The sequence below is a fragment of the Aedes aegypti genome, chromosome 3 (assembly GCF_002204515.2).
Source record: "Aedes aegypti strain LVP_AGWG chromosome 3, AaegL5.0 Primary Assembly, whole genome shotgun sequence".
In the NCBI taxonomy this organism is placed as follows: Eukaryota; Metazoa; Arthropoda; class Insecta; order Diptera; family Culicidae; genus Aedes; species Aedes aegypti.
This window is the reverse complement of record NC_035109.1, coordinates 192,390,296-192,415,543: the sequence shown is the minus strand read 5'-3', so window position 1 is coordinate 192,415,543 and position 25,248 is coordinate 192,390,296. Positions and strand designations below refer to the sequence as shown.

At 35.5% G+C, this 25,248-nt stretch overlaps 1 protein-coding gene across 1 annotated transcript in view; it reads right to left on the bottom strand.

Moving 5' to 3' along the window:
- Window positions 1–23,148, bottom strand: part of LOC5575045 (DNA topoisomerase 3-beta) — a 40,234-nt gene extending 17,086 nt beyond the window's left edge. Inside the window, exons 1-2 of the mRNA XM_001655432.2 lie at window positions 22,927–23,148; window positions 22,108–22,855 (exon numbers count right to left, since the gene is read on the bottom strand). Coding sequence (XP_001655482.1) covers window positions 22,108–22,855; window positions 22,927–23,017 — 839 coding nt within the window. The 5' untranslated portion in view covers window positions 23,018–23,148. The remainder of the gene's footprint in view (window positions 1–22,107; window positions 22,856–22,926) is intronic.
- Between the last annotated feature and the right edge of the window lie 2,100 nt (window positions 23,149–25,248).

The following is a 25,248-nucleotide window of genomic DNA, read 5'->3' as shown; positions in this document are numbered from 1 at the left end:
CGGGAGACCTTGATCAGCTGGCAACAGAAATGGAGAGACGGAGAAATGGGTAGATGGCTGCATTCCATATTTCCACAGGTGTCGAAAAAGCCATGGTTTAAGGGGTTGGGCATGAGCCGTGATTTCATTCGTGTCATGTGTCGGCTTATGTCCAATCACTATTCGTTAAGCGCGCATACCCACCGTATTGGGCTCTCAGAAAGCAATCTCTGTGTTTGCGGCGTGGCTTACCAGGATATCGAACATGTTGTATGGGGATGCGTTGAGCATCGTGGCGTCAGATCTGAGCTGACTGAAACTCTCCGGATCCGAGGAAAACAGCAGAAACCTGTCAGGGAAGTGTTGGCGGGCCTTGATTTAGAATATATGAATTTAATCCATCTGTTTTTGAAGCGTATCAATATCCGGGTTTGATTGTGTTCGTTCCCTGTCTTTCTTTTTCCCATTCAAATTGTCCTCTTCTCGTCGTGTCTCCCACAAACCGTTTCTGTTTAGTTTCATTACAGATCTGGACATCCTGTCCCTTCAAGCTTCATCAGCTTAGTAGTCTAAGTAGCTTAAGAAATTCCAAAAAATCCTTTCCTTCCCTGTTTCAAATGTATCCACTAACCTTAAAACTTCCGCAAACTAACATAGTTTTTAAAATAAGTTCAAATTTCAAAATGTAAATAATGTAAAAAAAGAAAAGATTTCGGCTCTGTTATGCCCTAAGGCGCCTGAGCCTGCCAAATAAACGAGATAAGTAAAAAAAAAAAAAAGTATTGCACGAATAAAACTTATATGAATACAAAACGATCTACTTAACTGTGGATAACATATTTAATAATGATTATCTACTTGTATATAAACCTAATAAGCTGAAGATCCGAATTGTTGGCAGATCGTCAAAAAATGGATTGCTGGTATTGTTCGTCTGGAATAACGTGCGATTAAATTAAGAATATATATAAATTCTGTCATTAGAATACAATAAAATTCTCACTTCAAATGTTGTCTGCTAAAAATTAACACTTACATTATTATTTCGTATTTCAATTCATTATATGAAAAGGTATGGTTTGGACCAAAGGTATTCCATCGCAAAAGATAAATTCGATCGCCAAAACAGATCCATCTCTAACAGAATACAGTCAGGCAGCAAAAACACCTGAAGAATGTTTCAAGCTTCTTATTACTCCAGAAATAGTTCAAAAAATCCTTAAATTTACGAATAAACACGCATCGGACACGAAAGACGTCACTTGGAAACCTCTATCGGAAGCTGAACCTTGGGCATTCATAGCTGTGGTAATCACGATTGGATACGAGCGACGGCGAAAAGTAGCAGTGGACCGACTTTTCACCTCGGATGCTCTGCATAAACAAGCAATTTTTTCTACCATCATGAGTCGGGATCGCTACTACGCAATTGTTCGAAATATTCGGTTCGACGATAAAACAACTAGACCAGAACGTATAAAGCAAACTGGAGATCGTGCCGAAGCAGTAAGAAAAATTTTCGACAGCTGCACCGACAACTTTTCCAAGGCTTACAATCCCTCAGAGACAATAACTATTGATGAACGAATGGTTCCGTTTTCCGGAAATTGCGGAATGTTAGTCTTCATGAAAAACAAGCCGGGAGCAAAGACTGGCATGAAATTATAGGTAGCTGCCGACGCTAAAACCTCTTATGCTACATACATTCGACTGTATTTTCCAGGTAAAATAAGATTCTGTACATTGTAGTATCACCAATTTTGAATTTATACTGTTTATATGAAATATTAAATTGCTCAAATTGGTGGGTGTAAAATGAGGAGCCCAAACGCAAAGAGGTGTAATTGACATTTTGGACAGTTTTGAATTAAGTATACCCACTGAAAATTTGTACTGTTTCCAAAATTTCCTAGTGTATTTGAAGCGATTTTTTCTTGCAAAAGAAAAAAAACATGATTCGTAGAAACTCGGCATATGATATGTGCAATCAAATGTACAAAACTGATCGAAATGTTAAGGAAAAATCATATAAAAATGTTTTTAATGTGAATTTGTTTATCGGCATATCGGTCCATTTTGCTCGAAGTAAGAGGGAGCATGGAGAAGAAAGCAATGAATACTAGATGGATAGGTACCGTAAGGGAACGGCGAGAGGAATTGGATTAGATGTTGAAGAGGGCATACCATATTAAACAGTATTACTTGAAACGTCACTTCCTTGTGGCTAACGTCCCCTATGGGAACGGCTTGGGTGTGTTTTAAGAATGGCACTACCAAGACAGCCTGTCTTGGATTTTCGTGCATTTACCTCATCGGTGACTCCCAAATATATTTTAGACATGTTTATGTTTAACTGTTTTAATTATTATAGAAGTATTGTTCCAATAAGATCGAACTTTTCCCACATTACTTTATATGAAATATGAAATAGAATAGATTACTTACATATTTAAAAAAATACTTTCAATCTTCGCTTTGGATTTCAGCTTCCCACCCAAGATGTATAACCTGCAACAAGCATGAACCTCTAACGACATGTATTAGGTGTGAATCATTCATTTGCGATAAACATGGATACGTCAAGACCGCATATGAATGTTATAAATGCCAAGGAGATCCTATCCAGCATAGGCAGTACAAAACCACAAGTTTTTGTTATTACTGTATCGGACACAATGTTCGCAGTAGAGTTAAGTGTCATAATTGTGACACATGCTGCTGTTTGAAACACCGTGTAGAGCTGAAACAAAATGTTTGCAATTCGTGTCGATAATATAGTTGATTCATTAGATAGTTTTTTTTCACAAAAACTTCAGAGCAGAATAAGAATAAACAACAGCAATCATCAATAATGACAATATGTTTTCAAAAGATTTTTCATCATTGTCGCTGGAAATTTGCAACTCTCGTCTTCGGTAGAGAAAAAGCTCAATGGATTTTGAATAAGTGTTTAAGCCTTTGGATAATGAAAAATATATTCTTTCAGTTTGGAATCTTATATTGTTATTTATGGTTAAGTAATTTTTTTCAGTTACAAATCAGGATACTTTAGCAACGGCTTCCCTAAATTGAATATATTTTTGTTTGAAATGATTATTCGATGTTCCAAATATTGAAATAGTAAATACATTATTTTAAGCATTGCATAGTTTTCTTTTTTATATTGGCACGTTTTAAAACAAAATACCTCCATTCTGAGACAAAAAAATCTGATAAGTTTGGTGTGCATCAATTAGCATGGAAGAAGAAATTTTACACTTTTTCTAATTATCGAAGAAGATTATGATTCTGAATTGAGAAATGCTTATGTGGAAGATAAAACCATTCCTCCCCTTTTTGATACTTTATTCCTAGCTACGACCATGACTGATGACAACTTTCAAATCTGATGTGTTCTAGGGTATGACTACTTTTGCTGACAAAACTGTTTGAATAACTGTGTATTTTTTCTCTTCCCATCAATCAATCGCTTAGAGCCCAAGCAAAAATACTAATTTATTATTTTTTTTAGACATAAAACATAAATCAAAACTGTTATATATGTAAGATTTTTCTCGTTACACCCCTTAAAAACCTAATTCTAAGCTTTCAAATTGTAAAAGAAAATTGAAGCTCAGTGAGTTCATTGTGAAGTTATGATTTTTGAAGTTATGGGGAAATTTTATAATGAGAGTCCCTTAACCCTGTTTTCTCTAGCTACGACCATATTCATTTTTTTTAGATCTGCACTGAAAGTGTCGAATCGTGAAACAAAATTAAAATTTTCTTGAATAACGCACCGATATATTCTTTATAGGTTTGGTGAACATTTAAAAGAGGAACCCCCCATCCACCATTTTCCTTATTACGAACATGTCGGATATTTTCCCCTGAAATACCAGCGGTTTTGATGGTGAAAGAAAAATGAAATTTTATTGTCTGAGAGCTGCAATATAACCTCTGAACCATTGCAACGCGGTTTTTTTTTTTTGAAGGCCTGTTTTTATACTCCCCTTATGAAGCATTGTAATTTGCTACGACTATGTAGGATATTTTTATTAATTACTTATAGTGTCAAGGTTTTGAACTATGAAAGAAATTGGAGATTGAATGCCTAGTTGAAGAGTAATGATTGTTCAAAATTTGTTGACCGTTAATTTGTGGCACCGTTTCCTGACAGCTAAACAGTTTCTTAGGTAAAATAAATGTTGAGTGTAGTAAAAAAACTGTATTACTTCTTAAACATGTTTGCTTGACTTCTAAAATCAATTTAATGTTGAGAAAAAACGACATACTGTCACTTTGAATTTTGATTTTAAAATATATATGTTTATGGGGCCAGATAGCCGTAGCGGTAAACGCGCAGCTATTCAGCATGACCATGCTGAGGGTCGTGGGTTCGAATCCCACTGGTCGAGGATCTTTTCGTAAAGGAAATTTTCTCGATTCCCAGGGCATAGAGTATCATCGTACCTGCCGCACGATATACTACACATGCAAAAATGGTCAATCGGCAAAGAAAGCTCTCAGTTAATAACTGTGGAAGTGCTCATTAGAACACTAATCTGAGAAGCAGGCTTTGTCCCAGTTGGGACGTAACGCCAGAAAGAAGAAGAATGTTTATGAAATATAGTTTACCTATTTTCTTGGGTAAAATAAGTTTTGCGTGTAATACAAAAATTCTATTTCTGCTCAAACATGTTAACCTAATTTTTATAAGCAAATTAATTCGGAAAAGCTACATGCCATCGAATTGAATTTGCATTTATAGACAAACAAGCACATAGAATAGGGTTTTTCGTAGTTTCTTAGGTAAGATAAATTTTGTGTGTTATCAGAAAATTTATATTTCTCCTCAAACATGTTTTTTTTCCTTCTATAAGCTGTATCATGCCGGAAATAATATTTGTTATTGCTTTGCATTTTGATTTACAGGTAAAAAAGGCTAATGAACTAGGGTTTTAGCAAATTCTTGGATAAAATAAATTTTAAGTGTAATCAAAAACTTCTATTATTATTCAAACATCTTAACTTGACTTCTACAATTGATTTACTGTCAAAAAAAAAATGCAAGTAATTGTTTTAATTTTAAGATACAGGCAAATAGAACAAAAAAATATTTTATGTTCTTTTTAGTTAAAATTAATTTTGAGTGTTTTCAAAAATGTACACCTCTATTCTAATTTTTAACTAGATTTCTACAATAAATCTTTGGAAGATAAAGCTACGTCATCCCTTTGATTTTTGATTCATAGATTCATTTTGATTTATAGGCTAACGGAAACACGAAGGAAGTATGCCCCTTAAAAACCTAACATCTTGCTACGGCTATGAATAATTTTATTTTTCTCTCAAAGACACAACTCTAAGCATTCAAATGGTGAAAGAAAATCAAAAATCGGTTAGTTCATTAAAGAGTTATGATTTTTTGAAGTTAAAGGGCTCATTTTTAATAAGTGCCCCTCAACACTGTTTTCCCTAGCTACGACCATGTTTAATATTTTTGCTTTGTAGGTCTACATTAGAAGTGTTGAATCGTGAAACAAAATCAAAAATTGATTGCAAAGCGGCGCCGAAATATTTTTTTATAGGTTTGGTAAACATATCAAATGGAAGCCCCCCATTCTCAATTTCCCTTGCTACGACTATGTCTGATATTTTTTCTCGAAAGGCTAGTCTTGGAAGTTCCCAACGGTGAAATAAAATTAAAATTCATTTGTCTGATGGCTGAGATATGAGCTCTTAACCATTGTAACGCTGTTTTTTTAAGAGGACATACTTTCACAGCCCCCTTAAAACTCTTTGGTCCTTGCTACGACTATGTAGAATATTTTTATTTATTAGTTGAAGAGTCAAGCTTTACTACTGTGAAAGAAAATTGAAAATCGAATCATTAGTTTCAGAGTAATGGCTGTTCAAAAATCTGTGTCACGCTATTTTTTAGCACCGTATCCTGACAGTTAATTGGAAAACCGTTTGCAAGGCTTAATTTAGAAGAAGACAATATGTATGATAGAGTTTAGTACAAAAACTGGTATGTTTTGCTGACAGTTCAATAAGTCATGGTTCTAAGAGCTTCAGTTTTCAAACAATGCCGTTCAAATAAGTTTAACCAGTAAAAAATCCTAGTTTTAATTGAAATCACGTGCGACGACCGCAATGAAACTGCAAAAATGACAGCCATTTTTTTGTTTATCTATTTTTGTGATAAGATAGCTTTGACCGGCTATGACCATATTGCCCCGTCCCTAGATATTTCATATAAATTATGTTTTATTGAAAATTTATTTTACAATCTATACAATCTCGTGCACACAATGCCTATAAATAATGGAAAAACGAACTGTGCAAAAAAGAAAACAATAAACAAAACTTTATGCAAAGCTTAATTTTACATCCAAAATCTTATAAGATTTTCGTAGTAGCATCAAAGTTTCAGATTTTTATCTATATATGAAATAGGGGTACCGGGGGCAGTATGGACACCCGGGGCAGAATGGACACCCCCTGTATCTTCGCATATGACGAATTCCATCCAGAATGAGTCGAAAAAAATAAAAATCGTGCTCGATAGTCTTCGATTTGGATAAAATTTTGCACATGTTTTTGGTATGGTAGAATAAGTGTTTTCCATAGAAAAAATGATCATTTTGACTCAAGCTTAACTTTCGAAAATGGCCTATATTTTTTACATGCAACTTATTTGAAAAAACCTAACTCCGAAACTGTTGATTTTAGAGAAAAATGTTCTATGAAGAAGTTGTAGTGAACCGTTTGGACTATGAGAAAAAAATATACACTGAAAAAATATTTCATTTATTTTCATAGAAGAATCAAAAATAAAACTTGAATTTTAAATTACACAAAAACCCCATTTTTAATATTGTTTAAATTTTCACCATAGAATCTTGATAGTACAGAGATGTTTGGGACAAAGTTTCATGATGGATAAATCTATATAAATAAAAATGGAATGGTGTTTGTATGTCACGAAATGGCTTACGAACGGGTCAGCGGATTTAGATGATTCTTTCTTCATTTTGTTCGTCAAGGGTTCCGACGTGTTTGTGTGTATAAAAGTTCCATAATATTCATCGGGAATGTCGGAAAAACGAGAGTGAACGGAACTGTCATTTTGTATGGGACGATTCGTAGCGGTTTTCAACAGCCTACTTGATGGCAAGACGAAGTTTGCCGGGACCACTAGTTTTTAATAAAAAAGTTTTTCTAAGAGCAACTTTTGGTAGATTTTCAAAATTTTGATTTTTTTCAAAATAAATTCGTTTTGATGATACAGTAAGCATCTTGAAATGATTGTAAGCCATAATGAATATATGAATAATTTCTCTAGAACTAGCCATTTTCGAATTATATCGAGTTTATTGCAAAAAATATTAAAATAGGCCATTTTCATAAGTTATTCGCGATTCTCCATCAAAGAAAATAAGTAAATGGAAAGAAATATGGTCTTTACTCTCGAAAACGTATTATTATTAATGGAGAAACGCGAATAACTTATGAAAATGGCCTATTTTAATTTTTAAACAATATTTTTTGCAATAAACTCGATATAATTTGAAAATGGCTACTTCTAGAGAACTTATTAATATAATCATTATGGCTTACAATCATTTCAAGATGCTTACTATATCATCAAAACGTATTTATTTTGACAAAAAATCAAAATTTTGAAAATCGACCAAAAGTTGTTCTTAGAAAAACTTTTTTATTAAAAATTTCTCCATCATGAAACTTTGTCCCAAACATCTCTTTACTATCAAGATTATATGGTGAAAATTTAAAAAATATTAAAAATGGGGTTTTTGTGTAATTTAAAATTTAAGTTTTATTTTTGATTTTTATATGGAAATAAATAAAATATTTTTTCAGTGTATATTTTTTTCTTATAGTCCAAACGGTTCACTACAACTTCTTCATAGAACATTTTTCTCTAAAATCAACAGTTTCGGAGTTAGAATTTTTCAAATAAGTTGCATGTAAAAAATTATAGGCCATTTTCAAAAGTTAAGGCGAAGTAGGCCGTCATTGAAATTTGTACGCGTCGTTGATGATTGTTGCTAACTCATCTCACGATTTCGAATCAAAGAAAATCAGTTGATTTTGCACTGACACAGCTGAAAAAGTATCAGCATACTTTATGCATGTTAGCGCGTACAGTGATACTTTTTGAAGTCAATATAAACTATCAAGACTGAGTTTTATCACTTTGAAATGCAAGCTGAAAAGTCATCATTGTTGCCAAAACGAATGACGGGCTACTTAGCCTTAAGCTTGAGTCAAAATGATCAATTTTTCTATGGAAAACACTTATTCTACCATACCAAAAACATGTGCAAAATTTAATCCAAATCGAAGATGGTCGAGTTCAGTGACTGACCGATTTGACATGGAATCCGTCATATGCGAATAATTTTACACTTTAGATGCAAACAATATTTCAGTTGCCTGTCGAAAGAATAAGTTGTCCACTGAAATTTCAGAAAAAATGTTTTATACCATCAGTGCACCAGTAGCCGCTCATGTTCCAGTAGCCCGCTCACACTGAAAAAAAAATAAGTTTGCACTAAGTAAATTCGAAAACTATAGCCACTATACTGTTCAAATCGACAAATTGAATAATACTGTGGACATTATTTTGTGTATTTTCTGAAATTACCTTACCTTTTAAGCTCGTGAGCGGGCTACTGTAACATGAGCGGGTACTGGTACGTTGACGGTAGGGGTACCGGGGGCAGTATGGACACCCGGGGCAGAATGGACACCCCCTGTATCTTTGCATAAGCGAATACTTTTACGCTTTAAATGCAAACAATATTTCAGTTGCCTGTCGGAGGAGTAAATTATCCACTAAAATTTCAGGAAAAATGTGCAAAACATTGATTTTAAATAGAAAAATTGAGCATGTTTTTATTTGGTTCGAAAATTATAACATTCACACCTCACCAAATAAGGTTTCAGAGGCAAATGCCTGCAAGTTGACCGATAATGTAGCTCTTGATTGAATCTTCCATTATTTATGCTATATTCAAAAATTTAGTGGATTTTTTTCTGGTACTTTAAGACATTGAAAAACTTATATTGAAATTTCTTATACTGTTGGGGCAATATGGACACCGGGTGACAAAGTAGAGCTGACACTTCAAAGAGAAAAAAATATAACTTCAAATACAAAATTATCCAAAAATATTTACCATTCAATGCAATGATTATGAAGCGGAACCACAAATCAGTTGAAAATCGTCAATTCTTGATTAAAACTAACCTGGAGGCAATATTGAAAGCATCTTTACGAAAAATGTCGTAAATTGGTTTTAATCATGTTTCCAGTGGTACAGTGACCTGTCACTATGGTTTCCTGAATATGAACTTCATCTTTCGAGGTTTTGAGAACGATCGCGAGACAATTTTCCTATAAACATTAGGGTGTCCATACTGCCCCATGGGGGTGTCCACTTTGCCCCGCTAGCTTGATGGTGACTACCAAATATAAGCTTTTTTTAAACCTATTTTTGAAAACAAAATATGTTTTTCCAAATTATGTAACCATGTTTAACAAATGCTGAAGAACTCTAAAAAGCATTCTGCACATAAAAAACAGTATAATATTCATATCCTCACAGTCAAAATAGGCAAATTCCTTAGGGTGTCCATACTGCCCCGTGTCCCCCTACATTGATTTTAAACCAAAAAATGGAGCATGATTTTATTGGGTTTAAAAATTATAACATTCACACCTCACCAAACAAGGTTTCAGAGGCAAATGACTGCAAGTTGACCGAAAATGTAGCTCTTGACTGAATGTTCAATTATTTATGTTAAATTAAAAAATATAGTAGATTTTTTTTCTGCTACTTTGAGACACTGAAAAACTTATATGAAAATTTCCTGTACTGTTGGGGCAATATGGACACCGAGTGACAAAGTAGAGCTGACACTTTAAAGAAAAAGAAATTTAACTTAAAACACAAAACTATCCAAAAACAATCAAGCATGCAATGCAATGATTATGATTCGGAACCACAAATCGGTTGAAAATGGTCAGTTCTGTATTAAAACTAATCTGGAGGCAATATTTAAGGCATCACTACGAAAAATGTCGTAAATTGGTTTTAATCATGTTTTCAGTGGCACAGTGATCTATCGCTATGGTTTCCTAAATGTGTACTTCATTTTTCGAGGTTTGGGAATGATCGCGGGACAATTTTCCTATAAATGTTAAGGTGTCCATACTACCCCATGGGGGTGTCCATTTTGCCCCGCTAGCTTGATGGTGACTACCAAATATGAGCTTTTTTTAAACCCATTTTTGCAAACAAAATATTTTTTTCAAAATTTTGCAACAATGTTTAACAAATGCTTGAGAACTCTAAAAAGCATACTGCACATTGAAAACTGTATAATATTCGTGTCTTTACAGTCAAAATAGGACAATTCCTTAGGGTGTCCATACTGCCCCGTGTTCCCCTACACAATAAGATTTTCGCGTGGTTTTCACGGTGGTGGCTAATTGAAACATACTTTATGAGGTTCTAAGGTTATCGAGGTCAAAATCTGCTTTATAAGCTCAAATAAAAGGTGGCCTATTTTACCCCGTATGACCACACTGCCCCGCCTTCCCCTATTCGTCTTCACATCTAACTATTTCTATGAAAGGTGTCTTCGTGCATAAATACGTTTCTCAGGCAAGCAGAATCTCGGGAAAACTTACAGCGAAACTAAAAGCGGCCGTCCAGAAACCACGTGGTCATTCATGGTGAGAGGAAAAGTTTATCCAAAGACCAAGGCCCTAAAAATTATACCACAAGAGGAGAGAATCTATACATCTGTGCACGCAAAATTTACTTAACATTGTGAACCACAAGCGTTAGCGTTAGCGTTAGCGTAGTTACGGTATACTTCGTAGATTGGATACTAGCAACATTCATGTTTCTTTTTAATAATCCCATCCTGACTACTTTCAAGAACAAGGCAGGGGAGTATATTTTGTTCAAATCATAAACAAGAATACTAAAAGCATGAATATCGCTATTCCCGGCCACGCCCATCTTTACCATAACTTGGGATAGGGGAAGGAAATGTTGATGTAGCACCTACTTAATGAGAGGCCACCGACTCAGCGACACCCTCATAAGTGCTACGGAGTTGGAGGTTGGGGAAGGTATATTGTCAGAATTCGCCTAGAAAGCTGGCGATAGACCATAAATATTTGTTGTTTAAGCGTTTTCAAATTAATCTTTTGAATGCCGGCAATCAAAAGAGAAAACAATAGCTTATTTATAGTATAAATAGTATTTCGCGAAATGCTTGTCGATTGTGCAGTAATATTTTTGCTCAATAACCAATAAAAAGCAAAACCGATCCCTCCAGGGTCATCGGATTGTATAAAATAACGATACGCGTAAAAAAAAAAATCACGCCTATTGAAAAACTGTACTGGGTGGTACTGTATTTTTAGATAATCGAAAAACGAAAGGAAGCGCGTTCGAACTAAACACCCTGGGATAACACAGTCGGTTTTTCTGCTCAAAATTATACGAAAAGCAGAATCGATCCCTCCAGGGTCATCGAACGGTTAAAAAGCATCCACAACCGATTGTTAGTTGCGTTACACCCGCCCGGACAGAATGCGCAATCTGAACATAATTATCAAACTCCGAGAATAACATTTTCCGTTCAAGAAACGATCAGAAGTTCCACGACGCGGACAAAAACGATCCGGAAGGCTCACAAAAGAAAAAGTATCATACTGGAACAAACTCACCGGATTGATTCTCTAAATTTATGTGCTGCATGTCACTTCCGGATGGTTCGGTGAACTTAGGGCAGCCAAAAACACACAGTACTGAGGACACAAATCAAACAAATCACTTTTTCATTTTTCACTATTCCATTTCTGAATGTAAAAACTGTCCTGCTTGGGCTTAACCTTACTTAACATTGTGAACCACAAATAACAAAAAGTATGATAAACGGGGAAGAGGAATTGCAAATGGCTATATTTTGTGAGACGTAATTTATGGATGAACTTCATGGTTCTTCTGAGGTTTCTAGTTTGCTTAACAGATTTAAGTTTCAGGTACTTGTGGCATCAGCGGATACCATGGATTGAATTGTTTAAGATATATCGATTCCGATCAATAATGCGAACTGGTTCTTGTGTTGTATGAACAATGCAGAATACAAATACCTATAGGGGTAGTCGGGGCGGTTTCGCCAATTGGTTGGAATGAGCACCCCTTGAAAACTGCATAAATTCTTGAAATTTCATCTGCAGTAACATGCGACTCCAAAGCTGGCAAGGAAATTAAGCAATATGTATGTTCCAGTTTAGTGAACAAAATAATTAAATTACTAGATTCTATGAGATAATTTTACAATCTAAAATAGGGTGCTCATATCACCCCATCAATAAAAAATCGACACGAAAAATGACAAATTTTGAAAAATCATTCATTTGTGAACAACGGAAATCGTGCGGATCTAAAAATTGTTGGAAATCATACAAAGAACTGATAATTCCATAATATTTTCTGCACTTCTATTGACTTTTCCTTAAGGTCTCCGAACTGCCCCACATTCCCCTATACGAAATTCACAAGTATCAAACCACGTTAATGAAAAGACCATAACAAATGTTTATCTTTGTTTCATGTGATAGTCATAAAAATATAAGAAATAAAACTAAACGGCTCATACAAAAAAAAAATATATATATATATATATATATATATATATATATATATATATTTTTTCATATAAAAACTATTATGGAGGGTGGAGGGGGTTGTAAATTTTCTATTTCAGCGTTACGTAATAAATGAATGCTACCTTACATTGAATATTAATTTGATTGCTTCGCGAGTGCGCGGAATTAGGCGTTCTTTTGCGCGGAATATGGAAAAGCGTTTCAAAAAGTGCGCGGAATTAGGCAATTTCTACGAGTGAACTATTTCAATAAAATCTCAAGTTTAAGTTATGAATACAGTCTAGTTTATATTTTTCCCATAATCTAAGACAGATTTGCTAGCGATCCACTCATTATGCAATAGGGGAAGTGGTGGTAAAATGATCAGGGGTGGTAAAATGAACACCGTACCTTTTACCGAGAAAAACCAAATTTCAATGATTTTTTATCACGCACGGATGGTTTAGACCATAAATCGGAGTGTTCGGGTTGATACGGAGGTCAATTGAAATGAAAATATCAACAAAAAATAAGATTTTAGAAAATCACGTTTGAAAATTAAAACTGACGTAACTTTTCGCTCGAAGGTCTTGAGGTTTTTCAGTGAGGTTAATATCCATATAATATGATGTCAAATCTGATAACTTTAATTTTTTTTTGAATGGGTTACAATCCTTAATGGATATATTTTCGGAAATACAATGAATATTTTCAAAAATATTTGTTTTGCTCTCGTTTTTCACATGATGTTCATTTTACCACCAACAGCTGTTAATTTTACCAACATAGTGCAGGTAAAATGAACATTTGCATCGTTTTTTGCTAGCGATAACAATATGTGAAAATTTAACAACTTTAGTCTGATTTCGTGTCGCTGCTTTAGATATCATCCCTACTTTTGATGTTGTGCGATAGAACTTTAAAAATTCCTCGTTTTTCTATTGGAAACAAGATGATATCCTTAAGGTGTTCATTTTACCACCCCTTCCCCTACTATTTTTTAATTAAACATATGAATCGTTTTATTCCTTAACTGCGCTGAATTACGGCACTTTACGGTAGTATCTGGCCCCTTCCCGAAAAGGGGAAATGCCGTAAGGTGGTCCCGGGAAGATAAGGGTCTGAGGCCAAAGGTTATGTCGATACACTGTACACCATTTGAGCAATTCAGCAATAATTGCTCAAGTACAGTGCATCGGCTGGTTTTAATGGGTCGTCGTTGGTGCGACATGACATCCCCACACTCCCTGAGTTACCTTATTAAGGGTCTGTTTGCAGATTTCCCCCTTGCAAAAAACAAAAAAACACAAAACGCAAAATACAATTAGTATGGAATGGAGGGATCATTCAAATATTACGTAACGCAAAATTGGTCAATTTTAGACCCCCTCCCACCCCCACGTAACAGCTTTTGTATAGACAATTTTAAATTTTTGTATGAACCGTAATACTATGTTAGACCCCCTCCCTCCCCCTCTTACGTTACGTAATATTTGAACGGTCCCGGAGAATCGCTGAAAAAAAACTTAATAGTAGTTTACGTAACAAGTTGCAGAATGACGATTTTTACAGCACGAGTCGTACATTTGTCCAACGAGGCTTGCCGAGTTGGATAACTACGACGAGTGCTGTAAAAATCGAGTTCTGCAACGAGTTGCGTACAACATTTTTTGCAATTTCGTAGAACACCACTGGAGGGTATCAGAAATAACATCTGGATGCTTGCACCATAATTTTGCAATTTCTGAAAATAGTTGGGTAATGAGTCATTACGCAACTCAAAACAGTTGCGTAATGAGAAAGCGTTGCGTAATGAACCATTACAGCACTGGTTTCAGTTAAGCAATGACTATTCCCGCACTGCATACTTCAGTGTAGGAAAGTAGGCCGTTCCATGACAGATTGGCGTGATGAAAAACAGCCTATTACGATGAGAAATTGCAAAAAAGTTGTTTTTTAAACTTATTTTTTGTCACTTAAACCCCTCTGCTTTTAACCCCCTTCAATGGTGCTAATCTGAGAGAGACTCGCGAAGAGGAAAAATATCAACGTCATATCGTCCCCTTGATGCTACAACTAGATAACTCGAAATTTGAAATTTTTGACTTCAATATGTCAAAACATTTTTCTTAATTAGATCTGCAAAATATCCACAGGTCTTAAGCGTGTGATTCAAAATATACAAGTTAAAGATTATTTTTCAATCATAATCTATGCGATTAACCATCACCTTGTTAAACGGTCATACTTTCAAAGTTGCACATCTCAAAATTTTGATTTTCGGGTTATCTAGTTGTAGCATTAAGGGGACGATATGCAGCCCAGATTCCCCTCTCACGAAACGTCAAATGCAGCCCACCGTTTTTATGGCTGAAAAAGTGAAAAGTATTGTGTTCAAAGTAAATTGTTATTAAAAACCTCAGTCAGCGGAGCAGTTTTTTCCAAAGTTGCTGATAAATCTAAGCAGAAGATTAATTATTTCTAATGTCTGCTACGTTTGCTGGCATGAAATTTCACTCAAACGGCTATTTATGATTCGATGTGATGCAAACTCAATCATATTTTGCTGAGAGGTTCATGTGAAGATTTGAACGGCTTGCGCATAATTGTTATAAACACAAAGTGGAATAAGAAAAAAACTCAGCAATCACAGAAAAAGAAGACCGTCTTCGCGAGTCTCGTCTCAGGTGCTAATAGGACAGTTTCTATTCTTAACACTTTTGATTCTCTTCGACAGGGGTTTGTTTTAAATGCTAACAAGTCCATATTTATCAACAACTAGCTGTCCCGGCAAATTTTGTATTGTCCAGTAGGGGTACCGGGGGCAGTATGAACACCCGGGGCAGAATGGACACCCCCTGTATCTTTGCTTATGCGAATAATTTTACACTTTAGATGCAAACAACATTTCAGGTGCCTGCCAAAAGAGTAAATTATCCACTAAAATTTCAGAAAAGAAATGTTTAAAACATTTTGAACCGAAAAATTGAGCATGATTTTATTGGGTTCGAAAATTATAACATTCACACCTCATCAAATAAGGTTTTAAAGGAAAATTACTGCAAGTTAGCCGATAAGGTAGCTCTTGATTGAATCTTCAAATATTTATGCTATATTCAAAAATATAGTTGATTTTTTTCTGCTACTTAAAGACATTAAAAAACTTATATGAAAATTTTTAATACTGTTGGGGAAATATGGACACCGGGTGATAAAGTAGAGCTGACACTTTTCAAGATAAAGAAATATAACTTTAAACACAAAATCATCTAAAAATATTTAGCATTTAATGCAATGATTATGATGTGGAACCATAAATCGGTTGAAAATTGTAAATTTTCTGGATTAAAACTAATCTGGAGGCAATATTGAAAGTATGCTAGTATCCATCGTATTAAGCATTGATCAGTGAGAACTGCAATTTTCCCAGTATTGCAGTGAAAGTTGCTGATATAAACCGATGCCAAACAATTCTTTCTCAAAACGGCTTTAGTATTGTACAATAAGATTTTGATAAATCTTGATTTCTTTTTAGAAATAATGCAAAGAAAATGCATCATGCCTTATTCTTAATTCGTCGTATTGTTTTCATTTCTGTCGCAATTAGTTTCCGGATTCGTCTCACAGCTTACAGCTTACTGTGATATATTGAGTGATCAAAACACAACATATCAACACTATAATAAAATGTTTCACTAGAATGTATAGATCTATGGGCATCTCCCTTCATTTCTTCAGCAAGATGGAATATAGTAATTTCATTTAAAATTCTTTGTTCGTCATCAAAATTCAGCCCAAACATATGAACATAATGTGTTTGTGGATGTGGATGTGGATGTTCCATGTTCTCAAGAAATATATCCATTGATTTCCCTAGGACTTCCTCCGACATTCCCGTTCAGAGCATCGTCAAAATTCAAAATTCATTCAGAAATTCCTGTTATTTATTTTAAATTTTCCAAACAAACCTAAAAAAAAATTCTAGGCGTCTTCTAGAGATGTCTCCAGGGAAACGTCGAGGATTTAGAAGGAAATGTTAACAAAAATTCGCGTGGATTTTCTAAAGAAAATTTTTATGTGAGTTCTGAAAGTACTCCTACATTGATAATGAAATTCTCTTAGGATTTTCTTGATTAAATGGTAATGACTCCCTGAAGAGAGTTGTGTTTGATCCTTCGACCTTAACGCTTGCTCCTGCGGTGGCCGGCGATGAGGGCAGGATCAAAGATGTCGCGTATCGGTCGAGTAAAGTGAAAAAGTGCCGCGTTCGAGTTCTTTTTGATTTTTCGACGTTGACGTTGTTCCTGGGCAGTGCGTTAAGAAAACCCGAGCAGTCGTCAGTTGTTTTCCCTCTCGGGTCGCGCGCCTATTTTCTCTGATTGCTTTTATATAGCCGAGCAAACGAGTGAAGCTGAAAGTGGATTGTTAATGCTCAAGGATGACGGATCAATTGGTGAGCTCGTTTTATGCTACTATTTCTAATCTATAAAATATGTATGACTGCATCTTTAATCGTTACAACGGTGAGACGTAAATATGATTTTTCAACAAATTATGAAAGGTTCGTCACTGTGAGTGTTGACATAAACTCTGGTTCATAAATTATTTATGTCTATTTTTTTCAAAACACCTTTTTCCTTTTACCTTTATTTTTGTAATCAAAAAAAAACTTTGAATGGTTCGACACTACTAGTGTAGACCTGAGACGAGACTCGCGAAGACGGTCTTCTTTTTCTGTGATTGCTGAGTTTTCTTCTTATTCCACTTTGTGTTTATACCAATTATGCGCATGCTGTTCAAATCCTCACATGAACCTCTCAGCAAAAAATGATTGAGTTTGCATCACATCGCATCATAAATAGCCGTTTGAGTGAAATTTCATGCCAGCAAACGTAGCAGACATTAGAAATAATTAATCTTCTGCTTAGATTTATCAGCAACTTTGGAAAAAACTGCTCCGCCGACTGAGGTTTCTAATAACAGTTTACTTTGAACACTATACTTTTCACTTTTTCAGCCATAAAACGGTGGGCTGCATTTGACGTTTCGTGAGAGGGGAATCTGGGCTGCATATGACGTTGATATTTTTCCTCTTCGCAAGTCTCTCTCAGGTGTAGACTTGCGAAAGGTTCACTTTATTCAACAAACTTTGAATGGTTCGTCACGTCAAGTGTCGGTATAATTTTTCCCTACATAGATATTGTTCATATCAAACGAAAATATTATATTTACATATAAGCATGTTCATATCTCACCAATAATTATTTATCATGGTCTAATCGCTTATCAAAGTGAATCCTGTGACCCAACGATCCTCCCCATTAACAAACATCCCTCCCAGTAACCTTTGTGGAGATGCAGAGGCAAACACGGTCTCCAAATAGCAAAGGTTACTCACTAACATTCCTTCCCCCAATCTCACCTGACTGCAAGGACGTGGCCGGCGCCGTAATTGACCATGTATAAATAGAGGCACTGAATTATGCACACTGAAGAAGATTATGGCCAATCCCAGCCGACCTTCTAGTTGATTCTTTGTGCATTTTCACTGACTTCGGTCAATCACGGAATAGCAACCATTGATATGTGTAGTCAGTCTAAGCTAAGCTAAATGCTAATGACTCCCTGAAGAAATTTAAGTATGAATAATAAGAAAAATACCTGTAAGAAAGAATAGCTAACTTATGTGGAACCTTGAATTTTTGAAGAATTCACGGGGTGTGGAAATATTGTTTGGAACAATATTAGATAAATGTTTGAACTACAGCAACAACATTTTGATGAAATGCTGGAGATATTCTAAGTGAAATTTGTGGTGAAACTTAATGAGGAATTTCAGGTCGAATTTTTTTAAGTAATTCTTGGCAAAGTTCATACAAGATTTCATCGGAATAAAGCCTGAGTAATTTTTTGGGGCAATTTCTAAATCGTGGATGATTTTTTTTAAAGAATCCATGTGAAAAATGAAAAAACCAGCGTAGGGATTATTGTAGGATTTCTCGCGAAAATATCGAAACTATGGAATGACCTTGGAACCTTTGTGAAAATAAGGAATATGTGGTGAATCTCCTAGAACTAACAACTGGAAAAAATCGGTGTATGAATCAGTGGAAAAAACATCTGGAGGAAATCATAGAAGAATCGCTGTCATTTTTTTTTTCAGAGTAATCTTTGTGAAAATTACTGGAGGTAATAATGTTGCAGTGCTCTACGATTTCCTTGACAAAATTTATGAAGAAATTCATTTAAGCGTCCCTTGAAAAATTGCTGACAGCATCCCTGGAGAAGCTCATAAAGGTTTTCCAGAAAAGATGACTAGAATACCTGAAGCATTCCTTGAAATTTCCTCCAGAACTTGTGGAATAGTCGAAAAACATTTTTGTAAATAAATTTGGACTGTTTTCCACCAAGTTTCATATGCTCATGAACGACACCCAACTGTAAATGGTAACTGTACTTGCCTTTACCAGCTTTCCAATCTTAAGTTTATGTTTTATGTTGGATAAATAAAAATCATTAAAAAAAGAGGACTGAATAATTGAAGTAGCGTCTTGATAGCGGCGCAGCCGAAAATTTTTATGATTGAAATGATTTTCTGTCATGAAAAGTACATATTCTACCTTGTATTACAGATGCAAAATAATTTCCCTGATTATGTCCGAAATTCCCTGAGAATTCCAGGTTTTTTCCAGGTTGAATAAAATTCCCTGATAATTCAAGGTTTTCCAGGTTTTTCCAGGTAGTAGACACCCTGTTATTGCATTTTTGGTGTACAAGTGTACAAACCATGACAGCTTTCACAAAAATACACTTGGAAAATTAATCTATGTTGCAGGTAAGTTGGAATATCCGCCTTAGTGAAACATTTTAAGATTGATACGACGAATAATAGCATTTACGACGAAGTAGAACGAAACCCTAAACTGTTTTTTTTTTTTTTGAAAGAAATATTTTTTTCCAAATTAAGCAACAATGTTCAACAAATGCTTAAGAACTCTAAAAAGCATACTGCACATAAAAAACAGTGTAATATTCATGTCTTTACAGTAAACATTGGCAAATTCCTTAAGGTGTCCATACTGCCCCGTGTCTCCCTACAACAGGCTGCAAAAAAAATCCCGAAGTTTATGTCAAATTTGCATTTCCCGTACTCTCAACTTTCTTGGACGATGAAAAAAAAAACAATTGGTAAAGAATTTTTCAAATCGGTCATCCTGTTCTAGAGACAATTCGTGACATACAAACATCATTCAATTTTAATTTACATAGATTTTTGTGCATCTACCCTATTTAAAAGCGTTTCAATTCAAAATCTTTCATTTTTTTTCTTCATAATGCGTGGTATGCACCTGAAACGTAATGCGCTCAAGTAAAATTTATCTTTTTTACCAAAGTAGTTTTGACAGCTGATCCAGTATGAGCGAAGTGTCACTTTCACTTGCGGAATAATTGAGCGGCACATTTTTCCGTGCGGAAAAGTGACAGCTCCATTTGATTTGCACTGAAGGTGTTAGACGTTATAAAATCAGCTCTACTTCTCAGCAGCGTACAACTCAAGTAATTTCGGTATATAGCGGAATCATTCCTTGACCGTTTCTTGTTCTATCTTTTTGCATAGTACTTATTATCAGCGTCTTCTTCTTCTTCTTTCTGGCGTTAAGTCCCCACTGGGACAGAGCCTGCTTCTCAGATGTTCTTATGAGCACTTCCACAGTTATTAACTGAGAGCTTTCTTTGCCGATTGACCATTTTTGCATGTGTATATCGTGTGGCAGGTACGAAGATACTCTATGCCCTGGGAATCGAGAAAATTTCCTTTACGAAAAGATCCTCGACCAGCGGGATTCGAACCCACGACCCTCAGCATGGTCTTGCTGAATAGCTGCGCGTTTACCGCTACGGCTATCTAGGACCCCCTATCAGCGTACCAGCCATAAAAATGAAGAGTTTGCTAAAGCAAATAAGTTTAGGGTAAGGATGATACGAAGCCACACATGTTGAAGCATATATCTTACCTTACTTATTCAACTTTTAGTTGATGTAATCTAATGACATATTAAAAGCTACATAAATTAAGCAGTGTTGTCAAGAACGTTCGGATTTATTGATTTATAATTAAGCAACTAAAGAAAATTTTTAGTGCTTAAACCTTTTGAAAGAAGTTTTGAGATTCTGAATAAGTTAGAGAAAAATTCAAGCCCTGATAGTAAGAAAAAAATTAAAAATATACATCTCTTACTCGATATTGAAGGGGCCATCGAGTTAGGGAGGTATCGAGATACAGAACACAATTTTTCATTTTTCGTAATTTTTGATATTTTGACAAAGTACATTCAAAATAGTAATTTGAATGTGAAAAATAGTAAAATTTAGGCACATTTATCAACGTGACACTTTAAAAATAATTTTCAAAAAATTAAAATTTTATCACCCTGAAATGGCTTGTTGACCTTCATTTTACTATCAGTATTAACATAATTATAAAATTTATGAAATTAATTAACATTTGGAGGACATTTAAAAATGTTCATGGAAATATCGAGTTAGAGAGGTAAACTTGCATAGGAAACTGAAACAAATCGCATCGAGTTAGGGAACATCGAGCTAGAGAGGTATCGACTTCCAGAGGGATCAAAGTATGCTAAATTGAAGGGACCGTTCATTCCATCGAGTTAGGCGAAATATCGAGTAAGGGAGAGTTGACGAAACATCGCTAACCAATGAGTAATTTAGACCTTAAGATGGTCGTTCAAAATTATTTTCCCGGAGATCATCTCAAATTCCCTTTTTTTTTTCGATGAATTTAAATTTCCTTTTTTTTCCCGCTTTTCCCGGCCACCCTGCATCATGCTTCCAAAGAGAAGAAGCAAATTCTGAAGCTGAAGGTGTTAGAGGAAAACTTGCGGATTCGATTTTTCTTTTATCAGTGAAGTCCGAAATAAGAGGACTTCATTCTACCTTTCTATAAAAACTATGCATTACTTCCAGCATTGAATAAGTACAAGTAAGACACACGACCTTGACATGTAGATTTTTTTTTTGTGTGTGAGGTGAACTTTTACCACCGGTACAGGCAGTCCGTAGTGTTATTTCATAGCCAATAGAAACATTCGCTACCTGCACTACGCTATCTATGCTGAGTGGGAAAAGGAATTTAATATTGATGATCAACTCCTGACGTCCCCAAGCACGCGACCTTATTAACATTGGCGTATGGCATGTTGAAAACACCAACATGATAAAATCGTGACACACCTGTAATTCCCATACAAACTTTGAAGCGCTTGTGTAGTATCGATTTTCATGCCATCGAGCTCAAATTTTGAAAGGACACTCGAAATTTCATCTCAGATCGATTGAGCAGTGTGGAGTAAAATAAGTTCATATTACAATTTTTTAACCAACCTAATATACATATTACATTATGAAATTGCTATACTCACAAAGCTTCCTTCTGGTCCTTCACTTTGTTCAGAAACATGCAGGCCACTTCTTTCTCAAATATCCGAACTCTGGACCACTCGAGTTTGATTTCCGGGTTTTCTCCGACGGTCACTTGAACGTACCAGAAGCTTTCCGGCTTGAAAGTTTGAATTTCGTCGTGTCTTTGCACACAAAACCCAAGCGTAGGCGTTTGACATGGCCCGTAGGAAATGAGGGACGCGTCCAAATCTGCGTACTTCCCTTGAAAGAACTTCGTTTGAAAACGGGTGAATGCACATCCTATCCGGAGATCCAGCTCCTGGCGGGCATCGACGGATTTTGCCTCGTTTTCATTTGGGTGAATAAGATTATCCATTGCATATTTGATGTCCTTATCGGTAATAGCGGAGAACTTTGCTCTGTATGTGACACGGTTCGAGAAAACGTTTCGCATCACACCGGACACTGCCGCCATGACTTCAAAGCAAATGTTCTCCCCTTCCTTGTCGCAATCGAGCCACAGGATCAAATATTCGCAGCCTTTCGCTTCCTGGCTCAAAAATGCCGGCATGCGCAGATTGGGGGTGGATTCTTTCTTTTCCGTCGGACAAGAGAACAACTCCGCCGGATCCACTTTGTCCCAAGAGTTAAATTTGCCGACAAACTCCAGTCCCATGATGTGTCCGCAAACAGAAGTCATTTTAAACTTGACCTGCTCGCCGCGGAAGTTTCCGAACCATTCGTGCACGGAGCAGGCATTGTTCGAGCCTAAAAAGTTCAAGAGCACATGAAAAACAAACTTTGTGTCATGAGATTTTGGTTTCGATTTTACTGCTTACCCTTTCTACTGGAACACTTCCCGTTGCTCAATATTGTTGCCAATGATGCCGCCAGCGACGGTTTTTCTGCTACCATTAGAGCGGACTTCATTTTTGGATGGGAAAATTAATATTTCCTGCGAAACAGTCGGAGATTTTCCACTTTTGAACAATATTTTTGACAACTGGATTCAATCTGTTTACTAGTTATACACGCAAAAATCAACTTTTCCTGGATGCTCGAAAAACTAGAGTGCCTCTAGATTATCTACACTGTAAGGTCAAAGTACCCTTTAAAGGGTAAAAAAGTACCCTCTTTGAGAGAAACTAGTTTAACTCATAAAAAGAGTAAAGGGCCTTTACTCTTTAAAGAGTAAACGGCTTGTACGTCAGATCAACGAGTAAATTTTACCCATTATCCAAAACTAAAAAAAAAAAGAGAGTAAAATTTACTCTTTTTTGTAGATGAAAATCTTATTTAATTTTTATATTCATTTCCATAGAATAATCAACAGTAAAATCTCATAAATATAAACAAATTTATTCAATGCATAATAAAATATACTATTCCGATCAATATCTCCATGCATCCTCTTCATCCATCAGGGACTGAGTTTGTTTTGGACCTGTAAAATGGCGCTGGAGATTCTTGTAGAGCAAAGAGCAGAACATTCACACGGAATGTGCTCTGCAGCCAAAGTATCCTGTAAAATCGGATTGTTTTTTAGATGAAACGGCAATAAAAGCAATTCATGTACCTACCTTCTGGACGTTCCCGCATTTCTGCTAACTTATTTAGATATTACGGGAAAAAACTTTGAAGCACATCCCAAACACTGCCGACCGATTCTTGTCAAGTAATTTTTCACCCATTAAAGAGTAAATGAACGGAATATGTAAAAGGGCACAAAATACCCATTATTGGAAATTTTGAAATACCCATTATTTTGACAGCTGCATACATCAGCAAAAAATGGGCATTTTTTATTCTTTAAAGGGTAATGCCGAGTTTACAGTGTATAGATCCACTCTGCGAAAAACATTATAGTGTGAACGGAACTGATTTGGGGTAACTTCACACTTCAACAATGTGCACGGAAGGAAACGCGTGCCCAAGAAAACAAATCTCGAAAACTTATTCATACAGACTCAAGTCAAAAAAGTATACAAACTTACTTTATCGATCCTACGTGTTAAGCAGGCGGAATTCTACACGTACCGCTCTGTACCAACTCAACTTTTCACTTTTAGAACGTTTAATTTCCGGATTTACAAAACGACGAAAGTAACATTTTCAACTTTCACAACCTAACCACTACTTTCGCCGCCCCGCTGTATGGAGAGACAAAGTGACTTAACCACGAATCAAAACAAAACACTACTTGAGCCGATTTTACACTGGTAGAAAAACGTCGAAAGTAACTGAATGAAACGGCTTATCATTTTCTTATAATTATTTTTGTGGGAAATAATAGAAACTACCTAGTTTTTGAACGTGAGCTGAGTGTATGCAAAATTTGAGCGAAGTACACGGCAAAAAAATGTTAAAAAAGTGATTCATTTTAAAACAGTTTTAGAAGATAGATTGTGATTTTTCCTAATTAATTTTCTCAAAACCGTATAAAAGTTACTTACGTCGATTTGAAAAAGTAATCGAGAAATGGTGATTTTATGCTGGGAGGGAGAAACCAATACGAAATTTATGTACGTCAAGGTGAGCCGAGATTCTGCTGTCACGAACTGTCACTGTGAGCCCAGATCTTGAACAATGGACAAACATGATAAAAGCGCGTAATTTATCAAAACATATTTTTGCATTTTAACAAATATGACAAAAAATCGATTGAAAAGCTATTCACGCTTATTCAAAAGTAATGTCACGATAGCACCTTTTATTCTGATTGAAAATAAAGTATTCAAATACTCATAATTTTACTTTTTTCAATAAAAACGAAAATTAAATGCATAGAAAACTTTGGCCCTTTTTCCATGTTTGTCCAGAACGATCGAAGGTACACAACAAAAGAAAACTAGCGATTTTCATCAAGTCAGCCTTGATTGTCGTTGGCAAGCTGGATTTTTCTTGCTGTTTGAAATAACTTTGTGTCATATTTCGTGTGTAGTATCGGTGCCTCCCTACCAGGTTTTATGTTGTTGCAACTACAAAATCCAAGATGACCATGGTCTGCAGTAAATGGTTGATTTCAAATCCCCGGTTTTCTCCCGGTAGGGTGCCGGTGCCATTAGTGGACTATCTAAGCTATAAAAAATCATAACAAAATAACGAAGAGCCTTAACAAAGATCTTTTGGCGTCAACAGAAAGATTCCATCCTTTACTATAT